We start from the raw sequence: 17,426 nt of genomic DNA on the forward strand, positions 1-17,426 counted from the left end.
TGAAATTCAGGCCCACCATCTATCTTGCTGAAATGTCAAGCTGAGTGTGGCTCCAGCCAGTAGGGGGCTCTGATGGACATGCCTGCAAATTACCTCCCAGCCCTTTGGGATCTCCGACCGAAGAGCCATGCGGATGCTACAGTGAAGTACAACTAGTGGCCCCTGGACCAACAGGAATTCTCCTGGGGCCCAGAAATGCACCGTTACAGGGAACCGACCCTTAATTTCATCACAGAAAACTTTTTCTCTGCCATGATGCCATGAGTAGGGTCCAAAATCTCCAACTTGAAAACACACTGCATGTTAGGAAAAAAAACAAAAACAAAACAACAACTATGAAAGTGTCAGTCGCTCAGTCATATCTGACTGTGTGCAACCCCATGGACTGTAGCCTCTGTCCATGGGATTCTCCAGGCAAGAATACTGGAGTGGGTAGCCATTCCCTTCTCCAGGGGAATCTTCCCGATCCAGGGATAGCACTTGGGTCTCCTGCATTACAGGCAGATTTCTGACCATCTGAGCCACCAGGGAAGCCCTCACAGTGCATGTGACCAACGTGTTAAGCTGGTGTTCGCTGGCAAATCAATCCACAGCAAATCTTTATCACGGATTCGTTACGACACTGTGTGCTGCACAGAAGTGACGGTGGACAGAGTAACACAGTACATGTTATCACTGAACTGCAACGAACAGCCCGGATTTCCTCTCTTTATTAAAGACCTGACTGTCAGTGGAAAACATACATCCAGCCGAAGAAAAGAAAATACGACTCTCTCTAATAAGAAAACTGCTCAATATTTAACACGGCAAGCCCTGCCCCTTTTGGTGCCTCAAAAACGTGTCTGTAATTTTAATTCTTACAAGATGGGAACACAGTCATTTCAGCTCGAGGTTGACCCCAGGGGTACCAGACCAGAAGGGAAGACATAATATTCAAATTGGTCATTGATTGCTGGTGTTAACATTTTGACAAGGGAGGAAAAGGAAACTATTGATAAAACTGAAATCTGTTCATCTTGTCTTTGATCACAACTATACCCTGGGAATTAGCTCCTTGGGCGAAAAGCTTTAAGCAAAAAAAGGAAACAAGCATTAAACAGGGCAGCTGAGGCTTCTACACTGGGAGGGAGGGACAAGAGAGGCTGCAGGCTGCCATAAAAGGCCAGAGTCCTCTGCACTTTAAGGTTCAGATAATAAGGAAAACCAGTGGACATGGTGTTGGTTAATATTCTTTGGATTTTTCTTCTTTAGCTAGAAATTTAGTTAGTTCATTTTCCTGGTTGGGGGACATTTCTATAGCACTTTTACTTTCATTTATAGATCCCAGGAGGTCCATACATGAAATTAATGCCTTATAGGTTATTGATATGATAACTCGTAGTGTTTAAACTTCAAAGGTAAAGGTTCAAGTTCTCCCCCAAATGCTCCTTGGTCACCCCGGGATGGGGCAAGAATGTACAAAGTCAGACCCAGGCTCCCACCACCTCCCTTCTCCATTGAGAGACAGGGAGGCCGAACTACGTTTGGTGAATGTTACCATCGTGAATGTTACCAGACTGTACCAAGGGCTCCCCAGGTGGTGACAGTGGTAAAGAATCCGCCTGCCAATGCAGGAGATGCAAGAGACGTGGGTTTGATCCGTGGGTCAGGAAGATTCCCTGGAGAAGGAAATGGCAACCCACTCTGGTATTCTTGCCTGGGGCATTTCATGGACAGAGGAGCCTGGTGGGCTACAATCCAAGGTGTCACAAAAGACAACAACAACAAACCAAATCTGATAACAGACCCAGCGTCCGGATGAGCCCAGGAGACTCTGAGTGGACTCTTAGGCTGAGGAACCCAAGGCCTCTCTGCGTTGTCAGAAGAATCAAGGGGTCAGGGGGACACCCCCTCCCCACGCTGCCCACTTCACACTGAGAGCGTGGCCCGGAGGACAGACCCCAGGCCTGGCAGCTCCCAGGTCCCCTCAAGGGCCACAGTGGCCTGCTCTGCCGCCCTGGGTTGCTCTGTGCTTAGAGGCACAGACGTCTCAGAACCTGGCCGTCTCGGGTCCAAAATGCAAACCACCACATGTCCCATTCTCACCTTCCAAATCTCCCTTTATACCTTTTCATTTTTTTTTTTTTTTTCCTCTGGAGAAGGAAATGGCAACCCACTCCAGTACTCTTGCCTGGAAAATCCCACGGACAAGAGGGGCCTGGTAGGCTACAGTTCATGGCGCTGCAACGAGTTGGACACAACTGAGCGACTTCACTTTCACTTTTTCACTTTTCTTTTTTTTAACGTAATTTTCCCTTTTGGAATCAAGGTTATGAATCCGTCTTCCCAGACTAACGTCTTTCACATGCAAGTCTCAACTCGGCTCCTAAAACATCCCACGATGCTGGCCGAGACACTGCAGCACCTGAAAATCAAACCATCTCTAACCCCAAACCCGAATTAAAGCTCACACACTAAGAACCATTCCCGCCGCTGCCCTCCGCTTCCACAGTCAACAGGCGTGGCCTCACCTTCCCGAAGAAGAGCTGCGTGGCCACGGCGAGCGCCTGGAAGCCGCGGACGGCGGTCCTCAGCTCCGCCTGCGCGAGCCCCAGCTGTCGGGCCTGCTGCTCACAGCGCTCCTTCAGCCGCTGTACCAGCAGCCGCTCCGCCTCGCGGGCCTGCGGGTCTGGCTTCGGGGAGAACCCGTTGCGGGGGGCCGCGGTCCTCTGCTTGGGGTACCCTAGGAAGCAAGGAGGGTCACCTGTGAGAAAACAGTCAGCCCAGATGTGACAACTGCTCTTTATAACACGAGGATGCCGGCAAGGGGCTGAGAAGGAATGGCCCGCTGTGTGTCATTGTAAGCGTTAAAATGAAAAGACAAGGACTGTGAAGTGTTGTTCTGTTGAAGTGGTTCCAAGTGCAAGGTTTCACGCTTGGAAGCAGAGGAACAGACAGAAATGCCCAATTCCTCCCAGCTGCCTACATTTCTTCCCGGTCTGCTTAGAGAGACTTGGAGCAGTTGGCTTTTTTTTTTTTCCTTCAAGGGGATTCCTCTTAGAAAACATCTAAAGGGAAATCACTCAATCCAGGTTGAAGCCAGACTTAAAACCTAGCAACCCTTTCACTGATGGGCTTCCCCGATGGCTCAGCAGTAAAGAATCCAGCAGGGCAGGAGATGTGAGTTTGATCCTTGGGTCAGCAAGATTCCCCTGAGGGAGGAAACGGCAACCCCCTTCAGTATTCTTGCCTGAAGAATCCCATGGGCAGAGGAGCCTGGTGGGCTACAGTCCATAGGGTGGCAAAGAATCAGACATGACTGAAGCGACTAAGCACGCACGCATGCATGCACCAAGCACCTGTTCAGTCAATGACATGTGGGAGGCCCAGTGGACTTGCAAAGAAACGAGGCCCTGCCCTTGACCATGGGCAAGCCAGCGTCAGCATCTGGGCTTCAGGTTCTCTGATTCCTCGCCAGGCATCTCAATACCTAAGGACACTTGCTGATCCACTCTGCAGCATCTGACTGAACTCGCAGGTTTGGGGGCACACCCTGAACCTAGAACATTCTCCCATTCCCCCAGTCTTGTCCCAATCACATCCCCTGGTTGCATTACTCTGAGTAGGGGCACATAGAATCTATGGTGATCCCAGTGACCACTGGCAACTCAGAGCAAAGAAGCCAGTCACCTTCTGTTCTTACAAAGATGAATGCAAGCAGTTTGCGTGCAAAGGCTGAGTGCCAGGATGAACATGGGCCTTCAAAATGCAAAGAGAACATGAAAAATTCATCTGTAGTCATCTGGTCACTATCCAGAGGATTCTAATGGATGGAAAAGCATGGTTCAGTCCTGAAGCTGGAAGCTCAACTGACATGATAACAAGCAAACTCTGCAGCCTTGGGACCTGCATATTTCCAACCTCAGAGAAGGCCCATGACCTTAACACTTGTAAACAAGAGGGAGAAGAATGAAAGGACGCAACTTTGATAGCCCTCCAGCTTAAGGAAAAGCACTTCGTGAGTTTGGTCCACCTCCCAACAGACAGGAAGTCTGTTTCCTGCAGGCTGGCACCAGCATGACATCCCAGGGAGCACATGGGCTGAGTTCTCCATCGTTAGACAGGACTTTATTTTTCTTAAACTGATCTAAATTTATTTCAGAAAAAATGTGCCCAGTAGCACACTACTTTCTACTCCCCACTGGCACTTGTCTGTCTGGAGTTGGCTAGTGCTGGGGAGAGTGGAGAGCAGACAGTGCGAGAGCAGGAAATTCCCTTCTGGCCAGCACGGAGCACAAGTGAGGCAGGAATGACTGGGCTGGCCAAAAGTTCGATCTACAGAAAAACTCAAACGAACATTTCGGCCAACCCGCCCAATCATATCATACATAAGTATTCTAGAAAGAAGAAGGGCCTCTCAGGTGGCTCAGGGTTAAAGAACCCTCGTGCCAATGGAGGAGACACAAGAGACGATCCCTGGGTCAGAAAGATGCCCTGGAGAAGGAAATGGCAACCCATTCCAGTATTCTGGCTGGGGCAATCCCATGGATAGAGGAGCCTGGTGGGTTTAGTCCATGGGGTTGCAAAGAGTTGGACACAACTGAGAGACTAATCACACGCACTAGAAAGAAGAGGGTTACCTTTCCCATTCCAAGGAAAGAGTGGATTATTTTCTATTTTGATGTACAGAAAATAGGGGAAAAAAAAAAAAAGACGTTACAGCCAGAGTTTCCCAAGCCAACTATAAGAATTGGTTATGATAACACATGCTTTAGACAAAAATTTATGCAAAATAGTCTCAACTTTGGGACATTTATTATCATTTATTATTTACAAGAAGTATGAGTGTTATTTATCAAAGTAAATCTAAATGTCTCCTTTCTCCAAGGGTGAAAAATCTTGGCTTAATGGTGTTATAACAATTGCTTAATGTTTATATTAAAAATTATAGTTACATCTGGCTTCCCTGGTAGCTCAGTTGGTAAAGAATCTGCCTGCAATGCAGGAGACCCCAGTTCGATTCCTGGGTTGGGAAGATCCACTGGAGAAGAAATAGGCTACCCGCTCCAGTATTCTTATGCTTCCCTTGTGGCTCAGCTGGTAAAGAATCCACCAGTGTGGGAGACCTGCGTTCGATCCCTGGGTTGGAAGGATCCCCTGGAGAAGGGAAAGGCTACCTACACCAGTATTCTGACCTGGAGAATTTCATGGACTGTATAATCCATGAGGTTGCAAAGAGTCAGACATGACTGAGCGACTTTCACTGGTGAAGATGGAGTAAGAAAGTAGATTTATTTTCTCATCTGAAACTACCCAAAACACTCGACCAAAATATGTGTCAGTGGATCTCAAGACATTATATTAGGCAATGAAGCACAAGGAACCAAAGACTCAGAAACACACGGTATGACCCCTACCACCCCGACGGATGCCTGCGCCTGCTCTCTGGGTGGTCTTCCAGGCTGTAGCACAGAGAGTCAGGAAACCCAGGGGGAGTCTGGTAGTCTTCCCAACTTGGGACGGTGGAGCTGGGGGCTCAGGAAGTTCAAGGCTCAGCGGTTACAGGGCAGAGTAGCGGAGAGGACAGCTCCACAGAGACACAGAGTGACACAGAAGGGCCCCTCGAGTTTCTGGACAACTTACATCAGTGCAGCCGGTGAGGACAGTGTCCACAGCCAGGGAGAGAATTCTACCCAGGACTAGCGGGAACACTACCGGGAGCTCACAGAAGGCCAGATCAATTCCTGTGCCCACCGCAATTCCCAGGGCAGCAGAACACCTGGAAGGCTCATATCATGGTGCTCTGGTGAAACCAGTGCCAGACTAACTGCTGGTCAGGATCCGTTTAACAAAGCTGATGAGAAAGATTCAAGATGATCGAGCTCTTTCCAAGTCACATAGTTTCACCCAAGAACAAAGCTTAAGAATATTTATAGAATTAAAAAAAAGATCCAACAAGGAAAAATTCACAATGTCAGTCATCTAAAAAAATTCTCAGGCATGTAAATAAGCAGGGATGTACAAGCCATGATGAAGAGGGGATGCAATCAATTGAAGTCAGCCAAAAAAAGCATCAGCAATTAACAGTTATTATAACTATATTCCATATATCAAGAGGCTGGAGGAAAGACTGAGTACATCAAATAGAAACAAAGATAAAAAGAGACTTAAATAAAAATTCTAGAGATTAACAATTCAAATGTCTGAGATAAAAATACACTGGATGGGATTAAGATTAGACATTGCATATGAAAAGATTAATGGCATGGATTTGCATAGCAGCATTACTCATAGTAGCCAAAATCTGGAAACAAATGCCCATCAACCAATGAGTGGATAAACTATGATACATTCACATGATGTAATATTATTCAGCCCAAACCAGGAACAAAACACTGATCCAGGAAGGAAATACTGATCCTTACTTTGACATGGATGAACCTCAAAAACGTGCTAAGTGAAAACAACTGATGAAAAAAGCCACACAGAATATGATTCCATTTATACGAAATGTCCAGAATAAACAAGAAACAGAAAGTAGACTAGTGGTTGTCAGCGGCTGGGGAGCATGGATAGGGAGTGACTGCTCATGGGTATGAGTTTCTTTTGAGGGTAAAAGAAACTGCTCTGGAAGTAGTGGTGATGGCTGCACAATCTTGTGAATATACTAAAACCCACTGAATTGTATACTTTAAAAGAGTAAAATTCACAGTATGTGAATTACTAAAGAAGCAGCTGAGGCTTGGAGAAATTCTGCTATTTGCCCCAGTTCATACATCACGTGAGCCACTGAGCCAGGATTTGAACTCAGTTTGGTCTATTCTCCTGGGCCAAACTGCTTGGCAACATTTAGAATTTGCCGAAGAGTTTCTAGTGAAGACAACTCCATGCAAGCATTTCCAGAAGCTGGAAGAAAACCAGCAAGAATAGGTGTCACAGAGTTAAGGGAAGGAAAATTTCAGGAAAGGAGTGATCAGTAACGCCAAAGGCCACAGAGATAAGGACCAGGACGTGTCACTTAGACTTAATAACCAGGAGGTCATGAGAGGCCTTTGCAGGATTGGGGGAGGGGAGGCAGTGGAAGAGGGAGGGGGTTGCTAGCTGGCAGGGATGGGAGAAATCATCCGTAAGCAAGGGACAGAGACGAGAATCACAAGATGCCTATTCCTCAAGCCTGGCTGCAAAGGTGGGGAGAGAAATGGGTCAAGACCATCCTCAAGGAAGTTCCAGATCAGCAGGGGAGGGAAACACACCTGGGCTTCACCTGCCACTCCTGTCAGGTGACAGTCGAGGGTCCAAGGCTTGACGTAGGCACCACCGACCAGTGCAGCTCAGCTTATTTGATGTTCAGTAATCTGAAGAAAGGAGAGTTGCCCTCAGAGAGGGATGGAGGAGGCAAGGAGAGGAGGTTGGGGACAGGAATGCTGTGCTCCCAGACCTGTCCACTCTCATTATATACGTTTCTCTTCACCAGAGCTGGCTTGACATTCTCCTGTGGTAGCCTGGACTCCAATGTTTCTGCTCCTCTGCACACATATGCAGATGCTTTGAGCTGTTCGTGTTCTCCCAAAATTCATGTGCTAATCCCTAATCTCCAATGAGATGGTATTTTGAGGAGGTGCTCTGGGGAAAGCATTTTAGGTCATGAGCGTGAGGCTTCCATGAATGGGATTAGTAGCCTCATGAGAAGAGACACCAGAGAGATGACCTTGTTTTCCCCGCATGCTGACAAAGCAAGATTTAAAAAGATAGCCCTTGTTGTGTGGAGTATCAGACAAGTCTCAACAAATTTGAAAGGACTCTAATCATCCACCTTTGGCCACCCAATGCGAAGAACTGACTCACTGGAAAAGACCCTGATGCTGGGAAAGATTGAAGGCGGAAGGAGAAGGGGACGACAGAGGATGAGAAGGTTGGATGGCATTACTGACTCGATGGACATGAGTTTGAGTAAGCTCCAGGAGTTGGTGATGGACAGGGAAGCCTGGCATGCTGCAGTCCATGGGGTCACAAAGAGTTGGAAACGACTGAGTGACTGAACAGCACTGAACCAAACAAATTATCCAAAGTATGTTCTCCAGCAACAATGGAATTAAATTAGAAATACAATCAGAGAGACCTCTGGAAAGTCCTAAATATCTGCAAACTAAAAAGAATGCTGCTAAATAATCATGGGGAAAGAAGAAATCAGAAAGGGAAACCTGAAAATATTTTGAACTCAATGAAGATGAAAACCCAATATATCAAAATATGTGAATTACAGTTAACGTAGTATATGAAAGGACATTTACTGTATTAAATGTACATTAGAAAATCAGAAAGACTTCAAATTAATGATATCAGCTAATTAAACTCAATGCAAGCAGAAGAGATAATAATGATCACAGTAGAAATCTACTGAGAATCAAGTAATATTTTACACTACATACAAAACAAATTAAGTGGATCACAGATGTAAATATAAAATCTATAAGTATTTTAGAATAAAATATAGGAGAAAATATTTATGAACTTGGGTTATGTAAAGATTTTTAAAGATAATACTAAAAATACGGTCCATAAAAGAAAAAATCATTAATTGGACTTCATGAACATTAAGAACTTCTAATCTTCAAAAGACATTGTTAGGGGAGTAAAAAACAGCACATAAATTGTGGAGAAAAGAAAATTGCAGATCACATACCTGAAAAAGTTGTGACCAGAATATATAGAAACTCTCAAAATTCAATTAAAAAACACTTCCAATTGAAATGGCAAAAGATTGGAATATTTTATGGAAGAATATACACAGATGTCAAATAAACATAAAAAAGATGTTCAACATTTTAATGTCATTAGTTGCCAGGTAAATGCAAATTAAAACCATGAGATACTGCTATGTACCCATTATAATGTTTATTATCTAAAAGACTGACCATACCAAGGGTTGGCAAGGACATGGAGGAACTGGCTCTCTTGGACATCACTGACGGGAATATAAAATGGTACAACTACCTTGGAAAACAGATTGGAAAACTTTTAAACAGATTTTAAAGCTAAACACATAGCTACCATATGACTCAGGCATTCCACTCTTAGCTATTTGCCAAGAAAAATGAAAGCAGAGGTCTGTACCAAGGCTTGTACAAATGTGCGTGGTAGCTTCATTTATAATAGCCAAATCCCTGGGGGAAATCTCCAAACTGTCTCAATAGGTGAATGGATATATTGTGGTACGTACACAGTGGAGTTCTATTCGCCGATAAAAAGGAATGGACTACTGCTTCAGTAGAGCTCAACCCCTTCCTCTCCTTTCCTGTTTTCTTTTTCTTTTCTCCCCTCTCTTGGCCTTCATTGACATGGATTTAAATTTTTTAAGCCCTCATTTCAACCTTTCCCTGCATATGTCTTGTTGGAAGTTTACAGGAATATCCTGACTACCCACATGGACAGCTGCAAGAGCAAAGGATTCCCACACCATGAAGTTTGCAACAACTAACCATGCCCCTCCCTCAACTTGCCCTTAAAAGTGCTTTGCTGAAATCCTTTGAGCAGTTCTGGGTTTTCAGAGCACAAACTACCAGTCTCCTTGCAATTAACCTTTTTCTGCTCCAAACTCCGACGTTTCCGTTTGTTTTGCCTCATCGTGCATCAGGCACACAAATCTGCCTTCGGTAACAGGCTCTGCCTCCTGACCCTCTTCATGTGTGACTTTGGATTACTTCCTATACATTTTTAGAATTTACTGGAAACATTATTAATAAGGTCATTATTCCACAAGGTTTCTGGTTCATAGTGTAGCAAGTAAGAGTGCAGTTTTGGGATTCAAAGTGCCTGTGTTAAAACAAAGGCTCTACTATTTATTTCCTGTGACTTTTGGGCAAGTTAATGAAAATCTATGAAGCTCAATTTCCTCACATACAAAGGAAGAGGCAATATCGTACCCATCCCCCAGTTACTGTGGGCGTTACGTAAATGAATACATTTAAAGACCTAAGGGCAGTACCTGGTATACAGTAAGAACTCAAACTTTAGCTGCTATTATTGCTACTATTTTTGTGCTTAAAGGTTATACTGCATTCTGTTCTACAAAGAGGCTGATGTCTTACAATATGAATTTCCATAATAGGTAGTTTTCAACTTTCACGACATTACATAGCTTGTTCATATAAGTATGTAAATAAATAACAAGTGTTTGATATCCACGGTTCATCTTTTTCTCCTCTTTTTGGAAAATTTATCTCTTGAGGTAAGATCTCCAAAATCTGTTTTTCAATTATAAATTATCTCAGGTGCTGTTGGAATAGCAGATACTCCTACACAGAGCAGATCCTACCCTCTAAATGTAGGATTAATAACATTTTTTTAAAGACGAAATGATGCCAACAGCTGGTTCATTTCAGCTGGAGTCAGAACACAGCTGCACACGCACGTCAAGCCCTGGAACAGTCACGCGTACCACGTGGGCTGGCAGTGCTCCATTAATGACATTTGAACAAAATGAATTCCAAGTTCAAGTCTCCTCAGATAACATAGTTCACATTTCTTAAATACCTGGCGAGTGAAGCTTGGTGCTTGAAGCCGCTGTCCTCTTAGGAGATGAAACTGCAGGTTTATTGGCATCTTGCTCTTTTTGTACTTCTTTCTTGGCTCCTATAAATAATTAGAAAAAGAGAGAAACAAACAAAAGAGAGCTCATTACAATCAAAACGGTTAACACAAATTGTTTGTGGAAAGGGAGGCTTAACAAAAGGCACACAGAACAAAATAATATTTGGGTGATTTGTTGCTATAGTCACCACCTCCTGTGCTTCAGGAATGACATGCTTGTTTATAGCAAAGGGAATTTTGTTATGAGCAGTCAGAGGAATAAGTACACTGCTGTCTCTGACATGATGAAAACCGCCCCTGTCTCTGGGGGTCACCGCACCCCAAGGGCCCTGACAAACTATGTGGGAGTTAAAATTTCACTGTCCTCAGCCACCAACTCAGTCGGCCTGTCTCCTTGCCAAAACAAATTTTCAGAAGATGGAGAAGGAAGCTGTAGCCGAATCTAACTGCTAATGACTCCAGCATCATGAGAGCTGAGCCTCGGGGGACTTGGTCTGCCTCTAATTAATTTCCATGCAGCTGGTCTGCAGAGGTGACCTGGAGAGCCTCCGAGTTCTATCTCTGCAGCAGCTGAGCCTTTGTGGGACCAGATGGCAGAGGCGGCTGCAGCAGCACAGGACATCTTGAACTTGGGCTCAATCTAAGAACGGGCACTCGGGACATGGCCCCATTTCTCCCTTGTGTGCTGGGCACAGACCCTCACCTCACATCCCCTTCATCAGAAAGTCAAAGAATGATGGATGGAAGATCAGAGAAGTAACACCAACCTGGGCGTACCTAGACCTGTCTCCACCTCAGGACCATTTATTATGCCATTTCTAAAGTAAACCCTGGGCTTTCCTGGTGGCTCAATGGTATAAAGAATCTGACTGCCAATGCAGGAGACAAGGGTTTGGTCTCTGATCTGGGAAGATCCCATGTGCTAAGCCCACATACCACAACGACTGAAGCCTGTGCACTTGGAGCCCATGCTCAGGAACAAGAGAAGCCATCTCAATGAGAAACTCGTGTACTGCAATGAAGAGTGACCCCTGCTCGCTGCAACTAGAGATAACCCACACACAGCAGCAAAGACCCAGCACAGCCAAAAATAATAAATAAATTTTTAAAAACCCCAAACACTGTGATTAAAAAAAAAAAAACCCTAGTAATGGTGATGGTCCCTTAGAAGCAGAATACAAACTTCCCTCTTCACTCTCAGCCCCACATCCTTACTCCCCCTTCAGAGGTAACTGCTGCTAGCAGTTTGCATCTATTCTTCCAGACATTATTCTAGTTATTTTTAAACATACCTACACAAACACATACATGGTTATTAATTAATTAAATGAATCGCATACGGTGATTTCTTTTTACCTACCCACACTTTTCAAGATCCTTTTCATATCAGTGCATTTATAGATCTTTTAAAAACGTCACATCATATTAAGGGGCAAAGAAGCACTATAATTTACCCATCCTCTGGTTGATGAGCATTTAGAGTGTTTGCAGGCGTCAGCTATTAAAAAAGATAAATGTGCTATGTAAACAGTTTTCTACTTCTTTGTAAGCATGTATCGGCCTCTTTACAGAATAAATGCACAGATATGCTTTTGCCAGATTAAGAGTCTGCTCATTTGCAGTATCGCCAGACATAGCCCGGTTGTCCTCCACCCAAAGCTACTAATTGACATTCCCAACCAAGTGTGGGAGACCAGCTCTTTGTACATCTCCCATGCCCCACTGACACTGAAGTCTCCATCATTTTGATTTTTTGCCAAACGCTTGGAATCTTTTTAAATTGGTCATATGCATTTGAAAATTGCCTCATTAAACCCTTCACCCATTTTTCTTATTGATGTGTAAGAATTCTTCATCTATCCTAGATATTAATCCTTTGCCTTTTCTACACATTACATTTTCCACATTTCACTTTTTACAACTTATTTATAGTACCTTTTGTTGTACTGTATTTTTAAATTTTCAATATGTCCAAATATGTCGATTTTCCCTTACAGTTTTAAAAGCACTATTTGAGATTATTTATATGCATGTGTGTATGCAAGTGTATGCACGTGTGTGTGTGTATGTGTGCACGCGCGCCCATACACATGATTGGGGAGGAGTTATTTCCGGGCTTTGCAGAGGGAGGCAGGTATTTGCAACCAACCTCTCTCTACTTTTCTGACCTGATTGGGCTCCTGCTTCTCCTGACCCCATTGGGCCTGCTTCACCCCCTCCCTCCATGTCCACTTGCCTCCTGCTCTTCCTCCTACATCTTGCTGGTGCTCAAACTTGCTGAACTTCCTCCCATTGCAGGCACATTCTCTTGAGTGCACATTCCTTCTGCATGGAATGTACCTCCCTGAACCTTGAGCTTGGTTCACTCACCTGCTCATTCAGGTCCTGGCACAGCTAACAGTCTCCAGGGAGGCAGTGCCTGGCACAACAGGTAAAACAGCCCTCCTGCCACCTGACACTCTCCCCTTACCTGCTTCATTCTTCTTTACATCACTTACTACCATCCAAAACAGATCTGTCTGCTAACTGTCTACCTTCCTCACTAGAATATAAACTTCAGCCAGACAATGCACCCTGCCCTGGACAGCATGGCCATCCAATCAATGCCCACTGTCCCCTCCATTTCCTATTGGGCTCTGTTCAAGACAGCTCATGCCAAGGCATGTAGGGGCTACAGGAGGCTGGACCCTCGGGGGACCCGAAAGCCCAGCCCCATGCCACTCCACTGAAGCCACACCCACCCCACAGAGGATCCAATTTGTGGCTCATCTCACTCTCCTTCCCTCTGCTCAGATCTTAGGTTTCAAGTAACACAGAAAGTCACCCAGACTCCTGGGAGCTCAGAAGGACAGTGTTAAAGGCCAAAGTTTGAGCTAAACACACACTTTGAAGGGAAACAAAACATAAATATTTATTCAGAGTTTCAATACTTTCCATCCAGCCTTCATGGAATGCTCTTTGGCAGCGTTTATCAAAAATTTAAACATTGATAGACTTGATTCAGCAATTCTGCTTCTAGAGATCTCTCTTCGGAATACAACTGTGAAAAGATGTATGTTCAAAGACACTTCATACATCATTCACAATGATAAAGACATGAAAATGACCAAAATGCACATGGGGAATGGTTAAATAAACTATAGTATGTTCATATGATGTAGCACTATGCTGCCAATAAAAACAATAAGGTTGCTTTATATTATACTGGCATGGAAAGATGTTCATGAGAAATAAATTAAAAAGCTATTTGTTGAAAAGTATGCATGGTATTATCACATTTTTAATACACAAAGATATTATCTATATTACAGCTGTAAATGGGATGTTCTCATAGCTCAAACGGTAAAGAATCTGCCTGCAATGCAGGAGACCAGGGTTCAATCCCTGGGTTGGGAAAATCCTCTGGAGAAGGGTATGGCAATCCACTCCAGTATTCTTGCCTGGAGAATCCCATGGACAGAGAAGCCTGGGGGGCTACAGTCCATGGGGTCGCAGAGAGTCAGACACGACTCAGCAACTAACACACACAGCTGTAAATATATAAAAATTTCTGAAAGACTGTTTCCTAGTTTTGTTGTTGTTGTTTAGTCACTTAGTCGTGTTGAACCCTTTGACTCCATGGACTGTAGCACACCAGACTTCCCTGTCCTCCACCATCTCCAGGAGTTTGCTCAAATTCATGTCCATTGAGTTGATGATGCTATCCAACCTACTCATCCTCTGCTGTCCCCTTCTTCTTTTGCCTTCAATCTTTCCCAGCATCAGGGTCTTTTCCAATGAGTCAGCTTTTTGCATCAGGTGTCCAAAGTACTGGAGCTTCAGCAACAGTCCTTTCAATGAATATTCAGGGTTGATTTCTTTAGGATTGACTGGTTTTATCTCCTTGTAGTCCAAGGGACTCTCAGGAGTCTTCTCCAACACCACAATTCGAATGCATCACCTTCTTTGGTGCTGAGCCTTCTTTATGGTCCAACTCTCACATTCATGCATGACTACTGGAAAAACCATAGCTTTGACTAGACAGACTTTGTCAGCAAGTGATGTCTCTGCTTTTTAATGCACTGTCTAGGTTGGTCATTGTTTTCTTTCCTAAGAGCAACAGTCTTTTAATTTCATGGCTGTGGTCATTGTGCACAGTGATTGAGGAGCCCAAGAAAATAAAATCTGTCACTGCTTCCACTTTTTCCCCTTCATGAAGTGATGGGACCAGATGCCACGATCTTAGTTTTCTGAATATTGAGTTTTAAGCCAGCTTAAAATATTACTAGTTTTAAAATATTTTTGATAATGGCTACTACTTCTGAGCAGTAGGATCAAGGGAATTTTACTTTTTGTTTTCATATGCTTCTGCATTATTTCCACTTTTAATGAAGATCTCATACATTGTTTTTATAATAAAAAACAAAAGCCATGAAACCAAAAACAAAATGAAAATAATTTGTCTGCTCTATGAAGGAATAAGGAAAGCAACCAGCTGAGTACAAACAATTCCACAAGCATAACTTTGATCGAAAGTTTCACGATCCTGTCCCCGTAGGAACATGGAGCTGCCGAGAAAATTTCTCTGTGGTTCAGGGAACTCTTGATGGCACAGAAAATTAGGGCAATTAGTCAAGAATACAGTGGCTTCTGCAATTTTCTTGCAATGTGGACTCAGAGTAAATAATTTTTAAGTACACTGTAAACTTTCATTTTACTCCATAAGATCCCAGAGTACCTACTGAAATGGAGCAGGACCCGATGGTCCTTGCCCCCACATCCCATCCCCTGCCCCAGGTCCTCTGCCTGTCTTCTGTCTGTGGAAAAATTTAGCCAAAGAATAAGTTTAATCAGAGAACTGAGACCATGCAAAAACAGAGGAAAACAGTCACAGGAGACCAAATAATGATAGTTTAGTCTGTAAGCATAGCCAAGGACCTTTAGGTCCTTCTCAAGAGCTATAGATAATATTCTGAACCATGTGCCGTGAGCTGTCTCATAGATACTGAAACCTCCACCAGGTGGAGGCTAACTATATAATGACTAGACTGTAGCCGTGACATAAGCTGTAACAATTCTGAGAACCGGCCTCAAGGAAATTGGGAGCATGCCCTGGAACTGAAGGCTAACTGTACTTAAAACAAGATGGTGCTGGTCAGACCCCCAATGACCAATTTCAAGATGATTGTCAGAGCTGACTGTGCTGTTTCTGCCTACAGCCCCCTCCCTCCATCTATAAAAGCTCTTGCCCCCTGGTTGGACTTTGGACAGGCATCTGCCTTCCCACCCCTCAACTGTGCCCCATCCTGCCCCTTACCCCACGCGGCTGTGTGTGTGCAAAGTCCAGAACCCTGTCACTGCAGCTCTTGGAGCGGGGGCAGAAGAAGGCGGCAGTGGGGAAAGAAATGCTGGTCTCCCTCTGGTCTCAGAGGAGAAGTCATAGAGTTTCATTTGAAACTGACAGTCACTGACAGCAGTCACCTATTTCCAGACAATCCCTAAAGCGTTTCACCATAAACAGAGCAGCAAACAGCCTCTCAGAGGCTTAGGTCGAAAGGAGCTCCCTGGCAAAGCTCCTGGACACTGCTCCTCGGTGGAGGAAAGAAGAGCGTGTGAGCTCAGCTTCTCCTGGACACGGGCCTTCCACATGCAAGACTCCAACACGTGCTGCTCCAAGACCCACCTCGTGTTTTCTTACAACTGCTCATCACGGATGCTTAACGCCAAGTCCACCTGAGCAGAGCCCTGAGCCCAGGACCAGAGCCCCCCAGTCAAGAGCGGTGGATGAGCACGAGGCTGTGCTCTTAAAAATGTGATGACAAATGACAATGCTTAATTCAGAATCCTCAGGGAGCACATCAAAATGAAAAGAAAAAATTCGATTATAGATAATGGTTAGAAAAATGCTCTATTTTTTTTTCATAAAAAGAAAAATGCTATATATATTTTTTAATAAAATGAGCATATCAAGAAAAAAAAAATCAAAGGGAATTTTCATAGGCTCCTAACCTCACACACAATGGGCCACCAATCCCTGAAAATAAATCTCAGTAGAAGTAAGAAAAGATAAGAAACAAAAAGGATAAAGAAACCTGCACAGCCAGAGACTTTATGCTCCAACTGTCTAACTTTCTCATTCTATCCACTTGTGAAAGTGGAATTAATGGGGCTAATTCTAATTCCCCTAGCCCAACAGACCTGGCCCAGATGTCATGAAAGGCCCCGTTAGGAAGATGAAGAGGAACAGGAAGAAAAATGAAAGGTAAATGTGACAACAATGTAAGTTATGATTATCAGGCAATGGAGCTGCAGAAGGCGAATAGGAAAACATGAGTGATGTAACCAGGAAGCAGGGATTCTGTTGTCACTTAGGAGATGGATAGAATGAGGGGCCATTTCAAGGAAAGATTTATAGGGACTGAATGGGATGAAGAAAGGAAATATTATCTAGATAAAAACACAACAAATAAAAGAGGAACCTGGATGAGTTATAAATGAGAGGGGGGAGGTGAGAGAGGACTCCAGAGGGGTTGCAGAGATAAGAGAAAGAAACAGCTTTTAGCTGCCAATAGTAATATATTTTTTTACTGCCACTCTTGGCTTGCAGAATCTTAGTTCCCTGACCTGGGATCGAATCCATGCCCACTACAGTGGGCTCTCAGAGTCTTAACCACTGGATGGCCAGGGAATCCCCATGCCAATAGTAGTTTTAAAAAATCAACAGAAATATCTGACATTGGTGGAAAATGGAGTTAATGAGGGAAACAGTCTAAATATACCTGAAATGAGGCTAGATTGAAACTATTAAAGGTTCATTCCATTTCCTCCACCCTTTATTGCATGTGTGAGGGAAGTGGAAATTCAAAGTAGAATAAAGG

At 44.1% G+C, this 17,426-nt stretch overlaps 1 protein-coding gene across 2 annotated transcripts in view; it reads right to left on the minus strand.

Moving 5' to 3' along the window:
• The window catches only part of MTUS2 (microtubule associated scaffold protein 2), a 388,875-nt gene that overhangs the window by 117,355 nt on the left and 254,094 nt on the right, over window positions 1–17,426 (minus strand). For both annotated transcript variants that reach the window (XM_070800225.1, XM_070800223.1), the window contains exons 8-9: window positions 10,513–10,611; window positions 2,511–2,722 (exon numbers count right to left, since the gene is read on the minus strand). In XM_070800225.1, coding sequence (XP_070656326.1) covers window positions 2,511–2,722; window positions 10,513–10,611 — 311 coding nt within the window. The remainder of the gene's footprint in view (window positions 1–2,510; window positions 2,723–10,512; window positions 10,612–17,426) is intronic.

This window comes from Bos indicus, chromosome 12 (genome assembly GCF_029378745.1).
Source record: "Bos indicus isolate NIAB-ARS_2022 breed Sahiwal x Tharparkar chromosome 12, NIAB-ARS_B.indTharparkar_mat_pri_1.0, whole genome shotgun sequence".
Classification (NCBI taxonomy): domain Eukaryota; kingdom Metazoa; phylum Chordata; class Mammalia; order Artiodactyla; family Bovidae; genus Bos; species Bos indicus.